The sequence below is a fragment of the Ochotona princeps genome, chromosome 7 (genome assembly GCF_030435755.1).
Source record: "Ochotona princeps isolate mOchPri1 chromosome 7, mOchPri1.hap1, whole genome shotgun sequence".
Lineage (NCBI taxonomy): Eukaryota > Metazoa > Chordata > Mammalia > Lagomorpha > Ochotonidae > Ochotona > Ochotona princeps.
In genome coordinates this window covers 39,894,185-39,918,840 of record NC_080838.1, presented here as the reverse complement: position 1 = coordinate 39,918,840, position 24,656 = coordinate 39,894,185, and the positions used below count along the sequence as shown (strand labels likewise).

General features: G+C 34.9%; 1 protein-coding gene across 1 annotated transcript in view; it reads right to left on the bottom strand.

Annotated features, from left to right (window-relative positions):
- LOC101534656 (N-deacetylase and N-sulfotransferase 3) overlaps positions 1-24,656 on the bottom strand; it is a 151,235-nt gene that overhangs the window by 90,115 nt on the left and 36,464 nt on the right. Inside the window, exons 2-3 of the mRNA XM_058666962.1 lie at positions 18,200-18,287; positions 10,789-10,943 (exon numbers count right to left, since the gene is read on the bottom strand). Of these exons, the coding sequence (XP_058522945.1) occupies positions 10,789-10,943; positions 18,200-18,287 (243 nt within the window). The remainder of the gene's footprint in view (positions 1-10,788; positions 10,944-18,199; positions 18,288-24,656) is intronic.

The window sequence follows — 24,656 nt, the reverse complement described above, 5'->3', positions numbered from 1 at the left end:
TTGTTTACAGCCTTTGCCTATACTTTTGAAGAATAATTTTTTCTACTTTCTTTGCTGAAATCACCACCTAATGAAGTGTTAAGCCTGTCATTGTGAAGTGAACTGCAAAAATCATTGTAAAAATTTATAAAAATGAGGAAGGATGATATTGGTTGAGAACATGTGCTTGAACAATGCAAGGTGGGAAAGTGTCATTATGCTCGTAAATCTATATTGTGATATACATTAAATTCGTTTACTCTATATTAATAAAATTTAATTTTAAAATGATGTAGTTATTAGAAAAAAATCTCTTAATGAAACTAAGAGAAAAAAATCAACATTCAGGTGATTGAGACATATAATTATCTTGATTACTGAAAGGAACCATTGTTTAGTACTATCTTTGATAATTAAACCTTTGCTAGTAATTAAGAATGGTACTTTACTTTTACTGTTTGTCTCTATTCAATCTTTCTAAAGAAAAGAACCTTTTAATTTCTGTCATTTTTCATTACCAATTTTCACAAATTAGCAAATATGGAAACCAATGTAATTTAAAAAAACCTACAATGATAGGAAATGAAACAGACATTTTGCACTCTACAGTGAGAAATATGAAAAACTTCATTACAATGTGATTTTAAATTTTGCTAAATGCCTTCATGCAACTCATTTTGTTTGGAACATTTTGTTTTGTCAGTATGTCAAAGTTCATGCTTTGATTGAGTTTACATAGGCTTAGGAGAAAAATTCACTCCATTTATATTTGATTGTCTATTTTGGCATTATTTTTATTATTTTATTTTTTTTTATTAAATTTATTCATTAATTACATTGTGTTGTAATTACCTAGAATCTGGGATTCTCCCCCCCACGCTCCCCCCATGGTGGGTTCCTCCACCCCGCTGCATAACCATAGTTCAAGTTCAGTTGAAATTCCCTCCCTGCAAGTATTTGTATTTTGGCATTATTTTGGAAAAAAAAAATTAAATTTGCTTATTTTTGTGTGTGTGTGTGCGTATGAGGGATAGAGAGATAGAGAGATAGAGAGATAAGAGAGAGAGAGAGACTGAGTGCTCCATTCACTGGATCACTTCTAAATACCTGCAAAAATCAGAGATGAAGAGACTGAAGCCAGAGGCTCTGAATTTAATCTGTCACTGTTTGAGCTATCACTTGCTGCTTTAAAGGATACAGATTAGCTGGTAGGTGGAATCAGGTGTGAAACTGTAACAAAAACCCAGGCAATAAAATATGGGCCAAGAGGATCCCAAATGATACCTCCACTGTTGGCCCCTAGAAAAGTAGTGTTATGGCTTCCTTAAAAACAGTGACAACTAAAGATATTGTATCATAAATAAAAACAAATACTTTTTTCCCAGATGATGGGAATGCATTTGAAAAATTAAATTAGCATCTTTTAATATAAAAGGTACACATACACCCATACGTAAAGCAGGAAAAAAAATCAATGTATGAAATAATTCCTTGAATTTAAGAAGAATTTTAAAACTTTTCAAGATAATTTGTTTTCCTTTCGTGAAAAAAACTTCAATTAATGAGAACTCATGGGTTCCCTGGCACCTAGAAAGAAGTTCTATTACATTTTTTACAATCAAGTGGAAGTTTACAGTGACTGTTGGTAAGATGGCTCACTGTAACTTCTAAATTCTTCACATTTCTAAAGTGACAGGAATACCTGTGATTCATAGTGTGTCCCTGAAACTGTATGAGCATTTATGCTAATAATTTCAGTCTGAATTGTATTTGACCACAAAATTCAACCATGTAATTATGGCGTTGGGGCTCTAAAGCACATAATACTAGATTTTCCTCTGGGTAGGAGTGAATTACAGATTGCGTTGATTCACATGGTGCTGATTAAGTCAATCATAAGTAATGTAATCCTAGTAAAAATTCCTCAATGTTGATTCTATAGATTAGTTTTTATTGATTGGTGTTATTACTAGGGATCCAGTAAGCATAGGAAAGATACATACTTTGTCGTCTAATTTGAGTAACAACTATAATACAAAAGTAACAAAACTCTGCATAAATATATTATTGGTGTTAGGACTGAGATGTTGTGAAATAAGAGACATTATAATGACTCATCAAATGTGGTACTTATGTCTAGAATATAGAGTGATTCATTAATGTATTAAGACAATTTTGTTCTTCACAGAGCCAAATAAAACAAAACCCATGAAATTCTCAGTGTATCATGAGTCCTGGTCTTATGGACCATGGCATTATGGAAGTAGCTCAGCTTCATATTGAGAGGACTCTACTTCGCTGTTGCCCGACATTGCTCACAGGATGTTGGACAGATTATCCAACTTTACCAAGCCTCATCTTTTTCACTAATTATTTCAGAGTTGTAGAGAATGCAAAACACAAGCTAAGAAAGTTAATAATTACTGCTTAATTTTCCTTTTTAAAGTACACATTACTCTTTTTCAAGCAACGAAAAACAACAAATGCAAATCAAGAATCCTTTCATTATCATTTTTACCCCCAATTTGAAATTCTTATTTAAGAGCAGACAATCCTAAAAGATGATACATATGAGTTTTACTCAAGAGTACAGATTTCTTCTGCAAAAATGAGAGGTAGGGAATACTGCAGGTGCACCATGAATTTGATTAACTAACCATGACACTAACAAAAAGCTTTGCTTGACACAATATATTCTCCCTGAAGTACCACTTCATATCATCAGAAGAATTATTTGATTAACTAGAATAACAGTAGAGCATATAAATTAATGTACAAAGAAAAACATTAAACTATAAATTCAATACATTTATTGAAAAGGGGCTGGAAAACATGAGTACACTCTGCTTTAACCTTCATTTTCACTTGTAAATTCTAAAATTGTTTGCAATAGTGTTACAAACTCTATCACAGTCTGCCTTGATAATTACATGATTTCTTTTAAGTGTATTTCCATTTATCAAAGCACATTGCTTTCCTCTGTTTTCAGTTCCCTTAAGAATTTCTGAAATAGTGTCACTTTTATTGAGTGTCTCACAAGTAAACCTACTACTAAAGGATGTACTTTTGCAATGACACTCAAAAGAATGATGTCTACACTTGCACTTTTCACAGGCTGGGTTGATTTTTTTTCAATTTCTGGAATGTATTCCTATAAATACCAGAATCAGTTTGTAAAAATATATATAAAATTAACTTATGAAGATTTATTTATTTTTTAAAAAGATTATTTTATTTTGAAGGGCATCTACAGAGAGAGGAAGAGACATGGAGAGAGAGAGGGAGCTCTTCCCATCTTCAGGATAACTGCCCCGATGGCCACAAAGGCAGGGGATGGGCCTAGCTGAAGCCAGGAGGCGGGAACTTTATTCAGATCATCTACATGGATGTGGTTCTCCTGAATACATTATCAGGGAGCTGGGTTGGAATTGGAGCAGCTGGGACTTGCACTGGCACACAGATGAGCTGTCATTGCCACAAACAGGGGCTTAACTTGCTATGTCACAGCACTGGCCCCAAGACTTTATTTTTTAAATGTAAGATTTTTATGATTAGGTTTTGTTTTTATTATTAAATTTACAAAACAAAAGTTGTGTGACAGTAATATAGTGAGTTCACACATATCTGTCACCCCAGTTTAAAGCTTTATTTTTTGTGGTACAGTGAAATACATGAAAATTGCATGACAAGACAACAGAAGAATTTCAGTATCTTAAAAAAATTATTTACTTATATTGCAAAGGCATATTTACAGAAAGAAACAGAGACAGAAAAATCCTGCATTTGCTGGTTCACTCCCCAAATGGCCGTAACAGCTAGAGGTGAGCCAGTTTGAAGCCAGAAACCACTTCTGGATCTCCCACATGGGCACAGGATTCCAAGGCTTTGGGCCATCCTTCACTGCTTTCTGAGGCTACAAGTGGGGAACTGAATGGGAAGTGAAGCATCTGGGACACAAACTGGCACCTACATGGGATGCTTACGTTTGCAGACAGAGGGTCAGCCAACTGAGTCATTGCAGTGGCCCCAAAGAATTTTAGCATTTAATCAAACTTTCTCACAATTTAAGATGATCAGTTTTATGTAGACCTTTGGCAGTCTCTAATAGTTAATAAAAAGTGAGAAGCAATTTGGAAACATCTCGAATTTACGGAGTGTCTACAAACATTTAATCTTTCTAAAAATATACAGGGCTGACTATGCTAAGAATTTTCAAGTCTTAACAGTACTAATTTTCAATAAAGATAGTTATTCTTGAAGTACAAGTAGATGTTGATCTATTTGTTAGAACCATTTTACACCCTCTGTTGCTTATAACAGCCATAGGGAGAGCAATACTTGTGGTACTGGCTGCATAAGTTCAAGATGTTATGTAAATCATTTAAACAACTATTCAAGAGAAAATCATTTTTAAAAATCTGATTTTAATTCTCCAGATTTGTTTTTAAATATAAACCTTTATATTAGGGTTATGAGGCTTCCATAATGGCATAAATAACATTATCAATAGCATGGCATCTTTCAATTATACCAACTATGGTAGTTACATAGACTTTGGAATGGGCAGTCCCAAACAGAAAATCCTTTCTCCAGATTTTAGTTATTTTTTTTTCCTAGGAAAATCATGTAGGCACTCTGAGCTTCACTTTCTGTATTTTTAACAAGGGGATACATATGCCAGCAAGTAATTTGGAATATTAATTATTCATAGAAAGAACAATATGGTTGTCTGCTAAATATTTGGGGCTCAGCAGTTTCTTTTCCTTAAATCTCAGGAAAGTGAAAACTCTTCCTTCCTTCCTGTCCCTTCATAATGAATAGAAAACAAGGTGATCTGGGAAGGAATTTACATACCTAATGATTCTAAGTTTCTAAGGTAATCAAAACCACTTTGAAAATTTCAGTGGTATGCCTGGGTAAGAAGAAATTCTGCACTGTTCTAAATATGGGTGGAAGCAATGTTTGCTCAAGTAAGTGAAGTGTAGCACTGTCAAGGAAAAATTAGTAGCATACAATTGGAAAAATTTAAGCATATAAGGAAGAAAAGTAGGAGGCTCAAGGCTTGATGTTATGTTTGATTTGTTATTCCTTTTTGGAAAGAATCTTCATCCTTCCAATAAGAACCTCCGTTTATTCTATCTTGAGAGTTTTTACATCTATCTACTTTATGCTTGGGCTTGTATTAGTTTAGCTCAAGTTGGCCTTCTAGCCACTTCTTGTATTACTTCAGTAGCAATTTAACTTGTTGCCTCTCCTGAAAATTTCTGTTTCTATTCCCATTCTAAAAACAATTGGTTTATATTCTCGAAATGGAAATGCTCTATGTCTGGAGAGGCAGAGGACAGTGTGATCTTGAGTGTTAAAAGGACTTAATGCGTGAAATAAAAAAGATAATTAGATATGACATTTCAGATTTTTAAATCCTTAAAAAATAATTGTGAAGTAATTATAGGAATACACCAAAGAAATCAAGTTAAAGGATAGGAAATTCAGAAGATGTAATTCCTCCTAAAGATTATTTAATCATTAAAGATCACAGTATTACCATCTCCCAAAATTTAGGTCTAAGTCTTCAACTGAGTGTATATACTACTCATCCTTTGTTTATATTTAAATAGAATGTTATATTGCTTTTTAAATAACATTTTGCCCTAGTTTTAAAGTTGTCTCATAAATTTGAAACTGTGTTATGCTACCCTCTATTGTCACAGTTTATTTTCTCCTTCTTTATTTTTTAAATTCAAATTTTAATTCAATTTTTAACATTTTTTACATAGCTGAGAGGGAGGAGTGCATGATTGGGGTGAGGAGGTTCAAGATGTGGATGAAGGTGGATGGTACAAATGTTTCAATGTTTTTCTCTCCTGTGTAAGCAAGGAGAGGAGTGGAGGGGACCATTTCTTTCTGTCCGATGTAGTTTGGCAATTGTAGTTTAATACTGGAACTAGACAATATTTTGTACCCCCGATTTTCCCATTCTACCTCTAAAGCTACACTGCCTGATAGCTGTAATCATGAAATACAAGTTTACTTAAAGGATTTGCTCCATAATTACTATTACAGCTTTCAAAACTAAATTAAATTCAGTTCTGTTTTTCCTCCTGTTGTTGATTTTGTTGTGGCTTTTCACTTGGGGGAGGGGGAGTTATAGTAACTGTATAGTGGATACTGTCATGTCCAGATGTGAGGATATGGTGCAGTGTGCATCTCTACTTCCAGATTGAGGATGGATCCCCAGTGAAGCTAAATTAAAATGGTCATAAAATTCTTTTGTGAATCAGAACTGTACATATTATACACACGAATCATAGATCAGATATATTTGGTAAAATTCTACAAAGATGGCCATGGATTTCCCCAAACCCCTCCCCCACTACCAAACTCATATCATTACAACAGCATAGTTCCTCATCAACTGTCATAAGTCAATCATTAAGGGCATGGACAGAGAGTCTGGCATCCCGTTGTTAAGACTCATCCAACATTTTCAGTGGGAGTCCACTCTCAATTCGGAAGTAGAGATGGCACAATGCACTGTATCCTCACATTTGGATATGTCAGTCTCTACTACACAGTCACTATAAATTTCCCCAAGTGAAAAGCCACAACAAAATCAACAACAGGAGGAAAAACAGAACTTCACAATGCCATGAAGTTAAACAACATGCCACTGGATATCATAATCCCCATTACTCAGTTACTATACATCCCTTTAAATAAAAATCCACAAAACATAATCAACAACAGGAAGGAAAAAAAGAAATTTACAATGTCATGAAGTTAAATAATTGAATGACTGATGTGTTGCTGAAGAAATGAAGAAGAACCTTCTTGAAGAAAATGATGCTACTGTATGATGTATGAGTCAGTGAAAAATTTAATGAGAAAAAGTGTTTTGAAGAAGCAAAACTGAAATGGCATGTGTTTTGCTCAGTGGTATAGCCAAGATCCAAACAAAAACAGTAAACCATAATTTCAGATTCTCTAAGCTGGAATGATAGTTTAAACACTTGCATCTTTGCCCTTCATTGTTTGCTCATTAGGCAGCCCATTGCTTCTGTTTTAGTTACTTTTTAAAAATTCCTTCTTTAGGAATATTAGCCCATGTTGATCATTTGTTCCAAAGTATGATAACGAAGGCAGATTCCTCTTGAATAGTTTCCGTGTAATTGAAGTGACTATCTTTTGCCTTCCTTCTTCCCTCCCTTCCTCCCCCCTTCCTTCTTCCTTCCTTCCTCCCTTCCTTCCTTCCTTCCTCCCTTCCTTCCTTCCTTCTCTTTCTCTTCTCTCTCTCCCTCCCTTCCTCCCTTCCTCTGTTCCTCCCTTCCTTCCATCCTTCCTTTCTTAAGAATTTATTTACTTTTACTAAAAAGGAAAAGGCAGATTTATAGAGAAAAGGAGAAACAGAGAAAAAGGTCTTCCATCTGCTGGTTCACTCCTCACATGGTCACAATGGCCCGAGCTGAGCTGATCTGAAGCAAGCTTCTTCTAGGTCTCCCACGTGGGTGCAGGGTCCCAAAGCTTTACCCTATCCTCTACAGCTTTTCCTGGCCATAAGCAGGGAGCTGGATGGGAAGTGGAGCAGCTGGTATATGAACTGGTGCCCATATGGGATCCTGGTGAGGATTTAGCCACTAGGCTATCTATCACTCTGGGCCCTTCTCTTCATATTTGTATACCAAATAAATTATATTTGATCATATGACATGTTCCTCAGATTCAGCTGTTTGTCTTTCTTTCCAACGTTTTTCGAGACTACCTATAATCGTGAATTTTAAGGGACACAAGGAAAAAGTTGCCCTGTGAGTTCTACCTCAAATTCTCCATTTTCCTTATGTACCAGGATTTCTAGGTATTCCATTGGGGTACCAGACAGAAAGGAAATCTAAATTTAAAACTGCCAATTATGTTTTGAATTAATAGGGAAGCCTGGGCGACATAATTTTTGCAGTATTAAAAAACCTAGTTTTCTATTGTACCACTGTGAAACTTTATAATCATGAGTGAGTCACAACACTTATTGATTTTGTTTTCTCACCTGTATAGGGAGAATAAATATACGTATAATTCAGGTTGTTGTGAGCATTAAGGCAAATCATATATAATATAAATATACAGTAAGAGTGAAACTATTGATCTCTCATTAACTTAACACCAGTGGGGTTTGGAATTTTAATGCCTTAATGACAAATAAAAGAGTAAGCATATATTTAGAAAGTGTATAAATGCACTTTAAATGACTGTCATTATAGTGAACAATGAGCTTTTATAGAAATTTTTGTCAACTTAGCAGCAACTCCAATAACTCCGAAGACCAGGAAAAATTGAAAAGAGCAGTTTTGTCATACTAAATACATGCAAAATAAAAACAACAGCTGTCATCCATTGAGTGTTATGTGCTCGTCACTTTCCAGATGCTTTGCATAGATATTCTTTTCCATGTTCTTTACTGGGGACGGTCTGTCTCTGGATTCAGTCTTTTTTCTTACCCTCCCTGGAGCACACCTCTCCTCAAAAAATAATAGCAAAAGAACAGAAATATTGATTCTGCATTTGATCAGATTGAAGAATGCATGCTCTCATGAAACAATGTGTTTATTTTAAAAGGCAGAATTACAGCCAGAGGAGCTGGGAGGGAGGAAAGGAAGGAAGAACGGAGGAAGGAAGGGAGGGGAGAGAGAGAAAGGGAAGGAAGGAAGCGGGGGTGGGGGAAGAGGGAGAGAGAGAGATCTTCTATCTTCTGGTTCACTCTCCAAATGGCCAGATACCAGGAGCTTCATCCAGGTCTCCTAAATGCGTGTTGGGACCCAGACACTTGTACCATCTTCCACTGCTTTCCTAGGCACATTATCAGAGAGCTGGATTGGAAGTGGAGCAGCCTGGACACAGACCCAGGCCCATGTACCCCACAGGCTCCTGCTTTCATTTCTGATTCATGACTTCTGTGCTGCATTAAGAACTCCAGCAGGCTATAAGCATGTAGTTAGGAACAGCACATGTAAGAAATCTACTTTGCTTAACCCTTGTATAGGTTACCCTCAATATCAGGATAGACTTAATTAGAATGATAGACTTATGACTGCTTATGAAGGACTGTACTATTGTAATAATGGAAATCAGTGAGTAGGAGGGAATTTGGGGAAGGGATAAGGGAAATCCCAGAACCTGTGGAATTGTATGATAAAAGAAAAAATAAAATAAAAATAAATAGATTTTATTTTTGAATTATTCTCTCAATTCATGAATTTTTTGAGGGGGGAATTTGAAAAACTGTGTGTAACTCATCTATTCCTATGTGTGCCTGATACTATTATATGTACTTTGAATATTTGTAATTGCTTTACAGATAAACATAATATTGTCACATATTTATTCCTTTAGTTATTCACTGATTCAAATAATAATAGAATACCTGTTGTTGATTTCAGGGGATCTAAAAGTGAATTCCATATTTTTTATAAGACCAACTTCAATATGTCATTTATCGGTTTGGTACCAAAAAGCCCACAAAAGCCTCCCTTTTCCATTTCTCAATATTGCTGTTTTACTAGTAATTACATTTTATTTTTACAAATTTTGATTTCATGAATTCCCTTCTCTTTATTCATTTAAGAGGAAATTAGCAAGTAATTTTCCTCTTAACGTTATTTCTTGTACTCTTAAATGCTGCTTTTGTATCAGTCTCTGTAACTCATGCTGACGACAGAATTAATGTTCTCTTCAGTAAGACAGGATTGTGACAATTCTCTAGTATTACCTGAAACCATGTATATCAAATTTTACAAATGCTTACTATTTCTGTATATGTGTTTTTTCATAATACCAGCATAGAAGAAAATATGCTTGCTCTCTTGAAAAAAATATCACTGCATGGGAAAGGTGTCTTTGAGCTTGCTTGCTTTGAGGAGTTGACTAAAGGTAAAAGATAAGAATGCACTCCTGATGAGATTCATCAAGCTTTTGGGATTCTGTTTCCTCAAAAAAAAAATTTAGTTTCTGCCCCTTTCTTGTTTAAGTTGGAGAAATTATCAGGAAGATTAGCAGTTCAACCTTGACACTGGCAGTGCATGTTGAATAGCATTACATAAATGTGATCATCAGTACGTTCTCTGATCACAATGAAAATTTCCTCTCATAATATGCTTATTAAACATGTTTACTTTGAAACAGTGTACCTTGTTTCACCCAAGCAAATGTCCCATCCATATAATATGTATGTTTCAACTTTCTTTTAAATGTGTTTTTTCCCATTTCCATCACAATTCTTTCTTAGACTGTGTTGTGCCCACATTATGTTATGCCTGGTCTTCCCCTGCCCCCTCCCAGGTACCACTGAATCCAATGCATTCTGATACTTACATTTTACTCTTATTCAAGTTGTACCTACAATTCAGTTTCCATAAGAATATATCCCTGGCCATTCCTAATGACACATTTCTCTAAACTGTGGGATTTTGACCACAGGTTTGATAGGAGATTGTTTAAAATTTCTGCCTCCCTCATGTAGCACAGAAGCTGTGTCTTAGGAACTCTGAGCATAATGTCATGTAATTGAGTCTTGTTAGTGTCTTGTGAAGTCTTTTTAAAATTGGATTTCTCAAAGTATTAAGTTCAGCATTGAATTTCTGCCAATTCAAGAGGCACATATTAAAAAGCTGCAATTTCAGGATAGTCTTAATGATCACATAGAAATGCTGCTTTAAAAGGGCCAACATGCCAAAAGCCTCAGAAAGGTTCCACATAAAAGTCTTGTCCTTTATCTAATTAGCAGCCTTGAGTTGAATGCAATAGTCAAAATTAGTTACTTACTAAGGCAAATTTTTTGTTGAGAATCATCTGCTCCACCAAAGATGACTCATTATGGAAGAGGTGGGGCTGCATGTGGCTCCACATGTGAGGAAACCACCAGAACTCGTCGACAGACCCCAACAGACAGTCATCTCCTTCATCTTCCTCTTTTGTTCCTTTAGGGAGAAAAAAGATTAGGCAATTATTTCCAGTTATACTTGCTTTCTATCTGTCTATTTCTCTATATTGATCTATCATGCATCTGTCTACCTAACATCTAGCTAAATATACATCTATATGAATTTAGCAGATACCATTTGTACTATTTTGCATACAAATGAGGTTTTTAATATGAAATATAGAAAAGGGAAATCTGTTAGGTAACAACCAGAGATGTGACTTAACTTTTTAAAGTCATAGATATGAAATTGCTACAGGCTGAAACACAAAACAATGCCCAAAGACATTGTTGTTTTTAATCTTTAGGATTTTTGAATCATTCTTAATTTGGAAAGAATGGAGTGACCAGGAAATATACATGAGGGAAATGAGCATGGAAATTAGTGTTTGAGTTCCAGTAGTAGGTCCTTGTTTCTTTTCTACAGGAATGTTGCTTACTAAAAATTTGTGGTTTTTTGTTCTAAATATTTATTTGAGGGCTGGAACAGTACTGTATCAGGCTAATCCTCCTCCTTTAGTAGCCGCAACTTATATGGACACCAGTTGAAGTCCTCAGCTGCTTCACTTCAGATCCAGCTCCTTTCCTATGACCTGGGAAGACAGTGGAGGATGGTTCAGGTCCTTGGGCCCCTGCATCTATGTGGGAGACTGCGAAGAAGCTCTTGGCTTCACATTGACTGAGCTCCAGTTATTGTGGCTATTTGGAGAGTTAAGCAGCATATGGAAGATCTCTCTCTCTCTGTCCCCTCTTCTCTCTATAAATCTGCCTAACAGATACAAATAAATAAATATTTAAAAATTAGGAAATATAAAGTAGATATTATTTATTTGTAGGACAGATACAGAGAGGGAAGATGAGACAGAAAGTGTGGCTGATTCCTTTATTCAGTGAAGCTAGAGAGAAATGGTGAACAGGCGAAAGGAATCAGGGATTTGGAAACCTTGATGATTCCAATCAAGGTAGGATTTTGGATCCTAGTACCTTTTAGGTGATAAAGAAGTTGGTCTTGGTAAAGGCATACTGAGTATTTGTGACTGGTATGGTTAAACACAAATTTGATTATGTGTAAGGATGACATCATTTAGTTTCCCCACAAGTAAACATCTCTGTGGGCAAGGCACTCTTCTGGTGTGTAACATTTTTACATCGTTGAAGCTTCTTACTAGTTAAGCTGATTATTTGTTGTACTTTTAGTTTTTCAAACTGGAAACAGGCAGACCTTTCTTGGGATTCTCCAATAATCAATTAATTGCTGATTTCCACCTCCCTTGAAATGTATGTACATAGTATGAGCTAAGATTGTCTAATTTATGAAAATTCCTTATTGTTTTTGATCTCTTCCTTGTCACCCATGAGGACTCATTTTTAAAAGATTTGTTTGAAAGAATTTGAGAGAGAGAGACAGAGAGAGAGAGAGAGAGAGAAAGAGAGAGAGAAGTGTCTTTCATTTTCTGGTTCACTCCTCAAATCGCCACAACAGCTGGGAATGTTCTACGCTGTGGCCAACAGCCCAGAGTTTTCTCTGCGTCTCCATAATTGCAGGGGCAATGGACTTGGTCGACCTTTTGGTGCTTTTACAGGAGTTGTAATAGGGAGTAGGATTGCAAGTGGAGGAGTAAAATCTCAAATTGGCACTGCTGTGACACCAACTTAACTTATACTACAATGCTGACCCCTAATATTTCCCAATATTTCCTTGTATCTTTGTTGTCATTTCTCCTTTGTTATTGCTCTAGTTGTGCTTTGTTCAAAGATTACGTATCAGGACAGAATGACATATGTTGGGATTCTTTGGAAAGACAGTTCAGATATTTGTTGTTCTCTCCTGAATATCATGAAAAAATTTGCAATTCAAATATTCAGACATTTGAATCATACAAAATTGGCAGTATAACATCTGTCCTCAGATTTATCTCAATTCAGGATAGGCATAATTGTGTATGTTTCATTTTTTTAAAGCTCTGTTATCTGATTTCACTAATCTTACTTTGGGGATGTTTTACATCTGAAGTAATTATTTTAGTAAATAAGTATCTGTTACTTTTCCTAATTGGTTTATCCTGGCTTCCTATATTCCCCATCCTTTTTCCATATTTATTGAAATTGGAGGAAGAGTGGGGAGAAAAGTAAATTTTTTCAGTTTTAAGTGCCCTTTCTTAAGTTGTTTCAAAGTCATGCTGCATTTTTATAATGTTAGTGCAGCTTCGAATGGATTTCATGGTCTGCCTATCATGAAGTACTTCGTACTCTGATATTATTTGAAAAATCATCACTGATTGACATTTTATCTGTGTCAGATCTTATGTTGAAGTGCTTTATAGGAACCATCCCATTTATCTATTCATTTATTTTAACATTTATTTATTTTTCTTGAAAGAGAAATAGAGTGGGAGAGAGAGACAGAGTCCATCTGCTGGCTTGGCTCACTTCACAAATGGCTACAGTGGCCAGAGCTGTGTTGGTTCAAAGCTAGGAACAAGCAGTTTTTTCTGGCTCTTCCATATGGGTGCAGGGGGCCCAAGGCATTTGGCCATCTTCTGCTGTTTTCGCAGGCACATTAGCAGGGAACTGGATCTGAAATGGAGCAGCTGGGTCTTGAACTGGCACCCAAACGTTGATGGCACCGCAGGTGGTGGATTAGCATATTAGTCCACTATGCTGGCCCTAAGAATCATCTCAGTTAAACCTCACAATCCATGAGGTGAGGGCAACTGCTCATCTCATTTTACAGATAAAGTAATTGAAGCACCTGGTCCTATTAATTGATAAGCTTGGGATGGAACCAGCATTCTGACTCAGAGTTAGGAGTCCAAATTTAGGATCTTTAACTAACCATATGTGGAGTTTAGAAATAAGAAGAGTACTGACTAATTTGATATGAAATTAATCTGAATGAGAAAGCAACAGAGGATGGCTCAAGTGCTTGGGCCCCTGATTTGAGCTCTTGGTTTTTTAGCTTCAGTGTAACCCAGCGTTGGCCCATGTGGCCATTGGGAGAGTGAACTAGTGGACAGAATATATGTCTCTCTGTCTCCCTCTTTGTAATTTTGGCTTGCAAACAAATAAATCAAAAAATCTAGTTTAACATTAAAACCAAAAAATATTTTAATACTTAACTAGCTATATTGCCTTGGGCCTCTCACAGCTTCTGTGATGTTTTCTAAGAAGCAAGATTACATATTATGTCACTCACGACTAGGACTCAAAATAATGTGCATAGAAATTAAATACTTTGAATATGGTAATTGTTCACTAAAAGGGAACCATGAGTTATTTTCCTCATTTTTGATTCTCCACAGAAATATATAGACTCTTAATTATGGTATATTAAAATGAACCTGTCTCCTGAACAAAAGCAATGCTACTTCTCTTCCTCCCTTCATTTCGATTGTCTGTGTGCTGACCAAGTGAGCACTTCTCCCTTTCTTCAAAACTGGGTCAAGAAGTTAGAAATTTTAATGGAAAAAAAAAGTTCCTTATGCTCAGAAAAAAGGAAAAGTAAATAATTTAATTCAATTTTGCAATCGCAATATCTGATTTTTCAAAGATTGAAACTCAGTAAATTTCATGTCTGATAATACTGAAAAAAGGGGCCTTATTGTTGTTAGATAATACTGGCTATATTTTTGTAGCAGCCTTTATATTCTACACAGATAAGAAGACTCCTTCAAGTGTTGGTCTGCTTCCTCCTATGCTCTAGTTTGCCTGGTTTAGAGAGAGGACACTATAATATTGTGAACTGTTGGACATATCTAAGTAAGAGAATATGAGACCTTTCAGAGATAAGAGGGAGGTACAGGGCTAGCTGGAGTCATTCCCTAGCACTCAGTGTTAGGCAAAAATCAAAATCAACCAAACAACATCCGATAAACTGAGTTGGCATGAATGTTGTCTTGTGTGAATCTGAGTTGATTTTTACTTTTGTGGCTCTTCTTATAATTCCTTTTTCCCAAACACAGTACATTTTGTATATGTCCTTGATCTTGCATGAGTGATTCCTTTTTATGATAATTCTTTTCTTCAAATGATGCCAAAGATGATAAGATAATTGCCCTAAAGTTAAGATGTAGTTAAGAAGAGGTTATGGGAACTTGTCTGTTTCCTCATATTTTTGAGTTTTCTATTGTGAAATTTAGTGATATTCTAAGTTGAATCTCACTACACAACTGAGCCTCTGTACATAAAGTGAAGGAAATAATCTCATCTGTGTATGCCAGGATAGTAGATCTTTCCTACATACAGGGCTTGGATTTCTAATTGTGTTTTTGTTTCTGAAGTTACAGTAAGGAAAGTACCCATTTGTTAACTTTTAAAATATTCACAGAAAAAGCTTATTATTTTATATATTGATCTAAGCAATTCAGGGGCATGAGGATTTGAGAGCTTTCCATGTCAAGATCATTCTTACAGTTATAAAGATTTCAAATTGGGTACTCAGAGTCATGTGAAGATGTGTGATTATATGTATTATATGTACTATATGGCTCTAGGATATGAATGAACTGATGTGTTATAATTATATAGTTTCTGTGAAAACTAATTTACTCACTAAATACAATATTAATTTTTCTGAAAATGAACTTTCTGTAAATATTATTTCTGTGCATGCAGAAATTATATTTATGTCAGTAGGTAAAATTCTCAGCATAAGCTTATTAAAGCCTTGAAGGAGTTAATTAGATGCATGGGCATGACTTATAAATGACCAAAGTTAAAATATAATTATATGTAAATATGATTATTAAATATTATAATGAAATATAATACTATAATTATTGACATCTGTTTGACAAGTTTGTTTAAATAAGTGCATCAATTAAAATTTGCTTCAGCAGATCATACACAATGATATAAAATGAAGATGCTGAAAAGCAACATTATAAAAAGGATTTGTTCTTCCAATCTGAATTATTCAGTTTCCACATTCTCTTAAAACATACTCATTCATATCATATTATCATAAATGGTTTCATAAATACTCTTCATCTGTATTAATAGCTGCATAACTATAAGCAAATTACTTAATTACACTTTCAGTTTCCTAAGCTGTAAAATAAGTTAAAGGTATTATCTCTAGAAGTGTGCGAATTCCATCCTCTAGAGTGTTTTTCTTTCTCTTTTAAATTTATCTCTCTTTCTTATTCTTATTTTTCTTATCTGAGAGTATCTGAGGGGCAAGAGAGAGGGAGAGAGAAATAATCTTCCATTCTCTGATTCACTCCCCAAATGCCAACAGCTAAGGCTAGACTTGGATAAAGCTAAGAGCTTGGAACTCCGTTTGGGTCTTGTATGTGCATGACAAAGAACCCACATACTTGGATCATCATCAGCTGCCTTCAGATTTACTTGCAGGAAACTGGATGGGAATCAGGGACAGCAGTCAAACTGGAACTCAGATATGTGATGTAGATATACAAAGCGGTGGCTTAACTAGTTGTGCTACAATACATGATCCTCCTGTTATTTTTATGTTAACAGTAGTGTGTGTGAGTCACTGTACTGCATCTTGGTTTCTTATAAACATCTCTCCATAGCTTTTTCCTTATCAGTTACATTGAAAGTTTTTGATGTCCTTTTAATAGCTACAGTGTATTCTAGCATATGGATATACGAGAGTTTTCCAAAAATTAACTAGAAAATATAAGTTCATACTGGGTGAAAAAAAATGGAAAATCCATACACATCTTTTTTCACAAAACAAATCACCATGGCTTTTCTGAACACATATGCACAGATTGCAAACGTCTTTACATCACTATAAATGGTTTAATTTCTGTTAACCATTTAAAGTACCTTCTTAATTTTTTTCTCATCTGAAACTCCATTATGAAAGAGCAAAGACAATTTATACAGAGAAAAGTTTTCAATACATGTAACTGACAAAAGACTCATTAAGACTATATAAAGAATTTATAAATACCAATAACATTAATAAGTAAAAGCAGAGAACATGACATAAAATTCTAAGTACTTTTAAAATAGCTCATGGAACTGTGGTCTTCCAAATTACTTTTTGGGTATTATGATTAGTGGCAAATTCAGCCTATGAATATAGAGTGGATTAAAACTGTCTTTGCAAACACTGATGGAGATAAGGAAAGAAGGGAGTGGCAGTGAGAATGCAGGGAGTGAAGGAAATGTGGTTTCCTTCTAGAAATGTACATTTTGAATGTACAAAATCTATTCTCTTTAGATTATTAAAAAAGTGAATGTGAAAATTAAAACCATAGCAAAAGAAAAATGAAACAAAAAGGAATATCTAAATATCCAGTAAACATAAAAATAGGTCATTTACAATTTTCAGAGAAATGTGCAAGGAAATCATAATGGGATTTTTCAGTAAGCCCAACAAAAGCACTAAAATTAAAATGAACATCACTAAGTGCTGAAAATATTACAAAATAATAGTAATACGTTGTATAGTTTGGATTATAAATTTGAAACAAGTACTTGAAATAAATGTTTTCTACTAAAGCTGATCAGAAGTGTTGCATGTAACTTGTAATTTCAACTGTTGCTTGATAACTAGCAGGAAAGAAAAGAATACTTAAGTCCTTTAAATGATAGATATAAAGAAGTTTGTAAGAGGACTATTGAAAATGAAGCTAAAGACTGAAGGCAACCAAAATGTATACCCTCGAATGGAATGGGTAAATGAATGGATAACAAAATATTAGTATGTTCAGTCAATGAAATAATAGGCATCAATCATGATTAGTAGCTGCAACCAATATATAATCATATCTATTAAATGCAAATAAGACTGAATGAAATAAGGTAGATACATAAAAAATATGAATTCTTTTATATATAGGCCAGAGACAGGAAAATAGGGCTTTGTGGTAATAAATTTAGGATACTGAGATTTTTTAGAGGAAGCTAGTTAAGTAAACTGAGGGGCTGGAAGTGGTGAGGGTAGATTCTGGTAACTTTTTTTTTCTTTATCTGCCTTCTGATTATTCAGTTGTGTCCACTTTGTGAAAAAATATATACAATAATACACTTACCATTTAAATATTTTATATACATGTATGTAAATTATAGTTCAATCAAAGGCAAGTCATTAAATAATATCATAAACTTTCAAATCATTAACATTTTCTAAAGGTTATGAATAGTATATTAAATATGAGTTGAACAATAGGAAGAAAAAGAAGGGAAGTGACCTTGGGAATGTAGAACTGCCTGAGTAGGTGCTTTGTGCATTTTTAACACCGATGCTCTGTAAGAACAGTAATTCCTTCTCCTTACCTGTATGGTAAAATTTCCCTGAAAATCCCAAGTTGAATGTAAAATTTGTGATTTGTGCACGCAAAAGATTCTGAGTATCAAGCAGGGCCTGAAATAAATGATTTTTAAAAATCATTTAGAAAATTTACAAAGACATCTTTGTTTTGCATGCATAGACTACTTTTACAAGTCATAGAATTAAGTAATGGAAAATACAAAGATAATATTTTTGAGATTGTATAAATATATTTACCCTTTAGCTTGCAGTAATTCAACAAAATGTATCAGCTGGAATATGAAATTAAATGTAAAGGTTAATCTATATATATATCACAGGAACTAGAATCTAGTCCATATCATCTATATATCTATATATCTATATATCTATATATCTATATATCTATATATCTATATATCTATATATCTATATATCTATATATCTATATATATCTTTCACTCTTAGGAACGTAGATCACCAATTGCCAAAAGAAAACAATTCATTTTAAGTGAAGTTATGTGAGAAAACATGTTGAAAAAAATAGATTGTTTTTTCTACGATATATCCTTGATCTTCAAAGTAAAGATTTATTCTGAAATCTGAGATTTATAAAAGTATAATTGTCATTCAAATGCAGGTCGATGGATAACGCAGATCTCTAATTTGTCTTTTAACAAAACAGACACAGAATTGAAATACTCTTTTAAAAAATGATACATACTTATTTGAGAAGCCCAGTTACTGATTGAAAAGGGGGGGGCGGAGGGAGAGGGCTGAAGAGAGAGAGGCAGGGGATAGATAAATATAGTCTTCTACCCACTGCATGTGGCTGGGCCAGGCAGAAGCCAGGATCTAGGAAGTCCATCTAGGCCTCCCAGGAGGGTGACTGGGACCTAAGCATTTGGGCCATCTTTTGCTGTCTTTCTATGTGATTAGCAATGACTGGAGTGGAAGTGAAGCAGCCAGAACTTCAACTGGCACTCCTATATGGGATGCCTGCATCTAAGGTGAAGGCTTAAATCAGTGCTCCACAATGCTGGCACCTAAATTGCAAAACTTATTCCTTCTCTGCTGGTCTCACACACAAGCACACACAAATACTGTAGCAGCTCATACTCAACTCAACTTGGTAGAAAATAGCATGATACATTTGTAGAGGTTCTTAGTTCTTATTTCATCTATATGTAAAGAAACTAAGGACAGCAGAATTGCCTATTTACATGGATACAATTAATGATAGTCATAGATAAGAATTATACTGCCTTTATCTTACTATTTAAGGTACTCTCTCTACTTCCAGCCCCCTGCCCACCTTTGGTACTGCTGGGCCCAGGACTAAATCCATCCTTCCTCCCTCCTTCCTTCCTTCCCTTCCTTCTCTCTCTATCTTTCTTCCTTCCCTCCCCTTCCCTTCCCTTCCCTTCCCTTCCCTTCCCTTCCCTTCCCTTCCCTTCCCTTCCCTTCCCTTCCCTCCCCTCCCCTCCCCTCCCCTCCCCTCCCCTCCCCTTCCCTTCCCTTCCCTTCCCATCCCATCTCTTTTCTTTCAATCCATTTATTTTTATTGGAAAGGCAGACCAAAAGGAGGAGATAGAGAAAGATCTTCTACCTGCTGGTTCACTCTACAAGTGGCTACAGTTCTTTGGGTTCACCTCCCCAGCTCCGAGGGAAAGTACCTTTCCCACCTTGTTGCTGATGTAGTTCTGGCTGCCAGAACCCAGACCTGGAATTCACTGGGTGGAGTGGCACAACTGACTGCAAACAAAGAGCCGTGCACCAACTGCAATAAGTAAAATCAAGCTGTAGACCTGTGGGTGACACAGCTTAGAAACCAGCCCTAAGGAGAAGAATCTGATAACTAGAAGTACAATGACCAAGAGCAAAAGAAAAGACAAAGGCACAATGAATATTACTGAAGACTCCCCTGAAAAGGAACAAAACCCTTTGCCCACTTTAAAGTTAAGTGGAAGACATTGAGAAAACGGGGGATACAGAATTCAAAACACTTGTTATAAAACTTCCATAAGGTGGTATTCAAGGAATTCAGGGAATATGTCACACTGGAAATGAATCAAATGAAAGCTGATATATCAGAAATGAAGAACACAGTGGAGCAAATGAAAAGTACAGTGGAGAGTCTCCAAAATAGAATGAAGGAGGCAGAAGAAAGAATATTAAAATTGGAAGATATTTCCTGTCACCAGGGGGAGACAAACAAAAATCTGGAAGCAGAGCTGCATCAGGCCAAAAAAAGTATTCAGGAATTGAAAGACACTATTAAAAGGCCAAATATAAGAGTTGTGGGAGTCCCAGAAGGTACAGAAAGAGTAGCTGGGTTTAAAAATATATTTAATGAAATAATAAGGGAAAATTTCCCTAATCTAGAGAAAGAATTAGGAAACATCATCCAGCAGGGGCACAGAACTGCCAACAGGCTTCACCAAAAGCGAGCTTCACCAAGACACATGATAGTCAATCTCTCTTCAATCAAAAAAAAAAAAAAAGATCCTTAAATGTGCATGTGAAAAAAATCAACTGACATGTAAAGGAATGCCAATTAAGCTCACTGGAGACCTCTCACAGGAAACTTTATAGGCCAGAGAGAATGGAGCAACATATTCCAGATTCTAAAAGCAAAACTGTCAGCCCAGGATAACGTACCCAGCAAAACTTTCCTTTGTCTTTGATAATGAAATAAAATTCTTCCATATTAAAGAAAATTTAAAATACTATGCCTCTTCTAAATCTGCCCTACAAAGGATACTTCAAGATATTCTCTTGACAGAGAAAAGTAATAGCGCCCACCAAAACCAAAGGCAAATGCAAAGAACATCCCAGTACAATAACAACAGAAGGCTAAATCAATGAACAACCCATTACTAAAATGACAGAACCAAATTACCACCTATTTGTATTAACTCTGAATGTAAACGGCTTAAACTCATCAATCAAATGGCATATATTAGTAGACTGGATTAAAAAACAAAACTCATCTATGTGTTGCCTTCAGGAGACACATTTCACCAACAAAGATCAAGGGAAACTATATCTCATGGATTTTGATTTTTTTTTGTTAGATTCATCTCTTCAAAATATTTTCTTCTGATTAAATTCTTCAGTGACTCATAGATTTTAGAGAGCATCATTTTCTTTCAAGAAGGTTCTTGATTTTCTTTTTCATTTCGTCAGTGACACATCAGTAATTTAGTGGCATGTTATTTAACTTCATGGTGTTGTTATTTTCTTTTTTTTCCCTTCCTGTTGTTGATTATGTTTTGTGGCTTTTTATTTAAGGGGATGTATAGTAATTGTGTAATGGAGACTATCATATTAGTAGCATGTTATTTAATTTCATGGCATTGTAAATTTCTATTTTTCTTCCTGTTGCTGATTTTGTATTGTGGCTTTTCATTTAAGGGGATATATAGTAACTGTGTAATGGAGATTATCATATCCAGATGTGAGGCTACAATACAGTATGTGTTTCTATTTCCAGACAAAGATAGACTCCCAAAGAAACTGTTTTCTATATCTTGACAACAGGATGCTGGACTTTCTGCCATTGTCCATGCCTGCAATGGCGGATTTATGATTGTGTATGAAGAACTACACTATAGTAATGGTATAGGGGAATTCAGTGAGGTGAGGAGGGAATTGGGGAGGGGACAAGGGAAATCCCATGATCTATGGAATCCCATGATCTATGGAACTGTATCATAAAATAATAATAAAAAGAAGTAAAATTTATTAAAAAATTCTACCTTTATTTTTAAAATGAGGTGGTAATCTAATTCATAGAATTGTAATGAGGATGATGACAGACATAAGCAATACTTGGCACACCATTGATGTAAAAGAGTCTACATTTATATCTCATTGACTTCTCTTGTAAAACATTTCATGTGAGAGAGAGAGAGAGAGAGAGAGAGAGAGAGAGAGAGAGAGAGAGAGAGAAATTCATCTTCTGATTTATTGCCCAAAAATCTGCAACAGGTGCTGAAGTTTGGAGTTCAAAACTCATTCCAAGTCTCCCTGTGAGTGGCAGGGTCAAATAACTGCTGCCAAATTCCACCCCTCATTTTCTTAGCACCTTTATTTTTCCATTACCTTATTTACCTTTGGTCTTCTCTTACTTCCCCTTCTCCTCTTTTCATTTCTTCTCCCAAGTTAAATAATTTGGCTGGCTATTCTCGTCTCTCTTGCCCCTTAGATCTTTTTTCTTTTTTTACTTTTCTCACTTCATTTCATCTTATTTTTCTCCTGCCATGGCTGAAATCTAGACTTAAAATCCTTTTTAATTTTTTACTTGTGTGTTCAATGCTTTGATCTTAAAAATTGGATTAGCAAGACATTCTTTTTGCCTTCCTCTGTACTAAGTAATACTGTTTCTGAACTTTGTTTTGTGACTCTTAATTCGTTTTTCTGAAAATTTTATTTATTTTTATTTGAAAGTCAGATTTACAGAGCGAGAGAGAGGGAGAGAGAGAGAGGGAGGGAGGGAGGGTGGAAAGGAGGGAGAGAGAAAGGAAGAGAGAAGAAGAGGGAGATGTAGAGAGAAAGGTATCTTCCATCCATTGTTTCACTCCCCCAAATAGCTGCAACATTCAGAGCTGAATCAGCCCGAAGCTGGGAGCCAGGAGCTTCTTGCAGGTCTTTTGTGTGGGAGTAGGATTCAAGGGCTGGAGCCATCCTTCACTACTTTGCAAGACCACTAGTAGGAAGCTGGATCGTAAGTGGAGGAGCCAGAACATGAACCAGTGACATATGGGATGCTGGCAAGATACCACAGGTGGAAGCTTAGCATGATAAACCACCATGTGCCCCACTTGATTGCTTCTTTATTGTACATTTACTATGCTCAATAGGAAAAGGACAAGTGTGTTGTTCTTGGGCCTTTAAAGCTAAATGAAGTACTTCTGAACTTACCTCTTAATCAACTAGCATATTTTTATTCATATTACCGCTTTAGCCTTGATTTTGCTAGTCTGCGTTGGCATTTTACAAATCTACTTGATATTCTGGAAACAATCACTAAAACACATAAAAGATATACTGAAACAGATGGCAGGTACTAATTATGCCTATGTGTGGTGAAGAGGAAGATTTATTTCCAGATCATGTTGTACATACCTAAGAAAAATTGCAGTTATTCTTATCTTTTATATATATATAAAGATGATGTATATTTATGCATAATATATTTAAAATATATACATATATAAAAGATGAGAACAATTATGTTTATAAATTATGTAATGAGAACTATATAAAAAGATGATTTTATATATATAAAAGAAATAGGTAGGTAGATTTTGGGGAACTTATGAGAACAATTTTATAACTTTATCAATTATTTTGAAAGTTGCAAAATATCCTCAGGACTGGCTAACATGTGCAAGAGGCTTAAATACTAATGTTATTCTTAGATAATAGTCTTTTTCAGCAAACTCTTCCTACTTTGATTTTATCCAGCAATATTCTATTTTAGTCTGAAATAATTATTTACAGTAAACATAAGTATTATTAAAATGACATTTTATTCTTTCTATATAGTAAGTCTAAAATGGTGTGCTATTACCTCAAATCTAATTATAATATGCTAGACCAGTACTGTTGTATCACCGAGCATTGATATTCCCTGTGCAAGCCGACTCTGACCCACAGAGCACACTCTCTTGATGCAGGTGGGCCATCACAACAACCAGAAAAGGTGGCATGATGCAGTCTTCTTAGACATTAGTCAGAGTGCTCAGATCTTGGATATTTACTGTCAAGCATAATCTGATTATTAAAAAGTGAAACTTTTATTCCTGAGCATTTCAAAGTAGAGTATACATATATAGGTGTAAATTGCAATTCTGTGTATCTGTGATTATTTTATTATTGAAATAGCATTTTTTGTAAATTAAGTTCAATAAATACATTCTAGAATTAATTGATATTACAATGAGTTTCCTTCTTATTTAGTAATTAAAACCATGGATATGCAAATGTATAAATACTTAGGTAATCACGAGCCAAAAGATAAAAAAACCAAAGCTATATCAATCATGGTTAAAAATGAGAGTTTTGAAGTTTTCACTTGATAATAGAATATCAGATACTTTCCTCTTACTACATTATTCTTCCAAACCTAAATTTTCTAATGGATGTAGATACCAGTCACATCAAAAAAAAGTCTACTAATTTAATCATCACAAGTTATTGCAATATTTTTAGAATGTTTGTTTCTTGGTAGATAAAAATATTACTCTGTGCAGCAGCACATTTTATATAACAGTGAAACAGCCATATCTGTAACAGTAAGTAGCTGTTTATTCTTCAGCAAGGAAAGTCACCTTGTAACACATTTGGAAATGTATTTCAGAACAATAAAATAGAATGTAATATCCATTAAATGACAACAGAATTATATGTTTAGTAGAACATAATGAAAAACTTTTTCAGATTTATTTATTCAAGGTTGAATATGAATGCTACCAT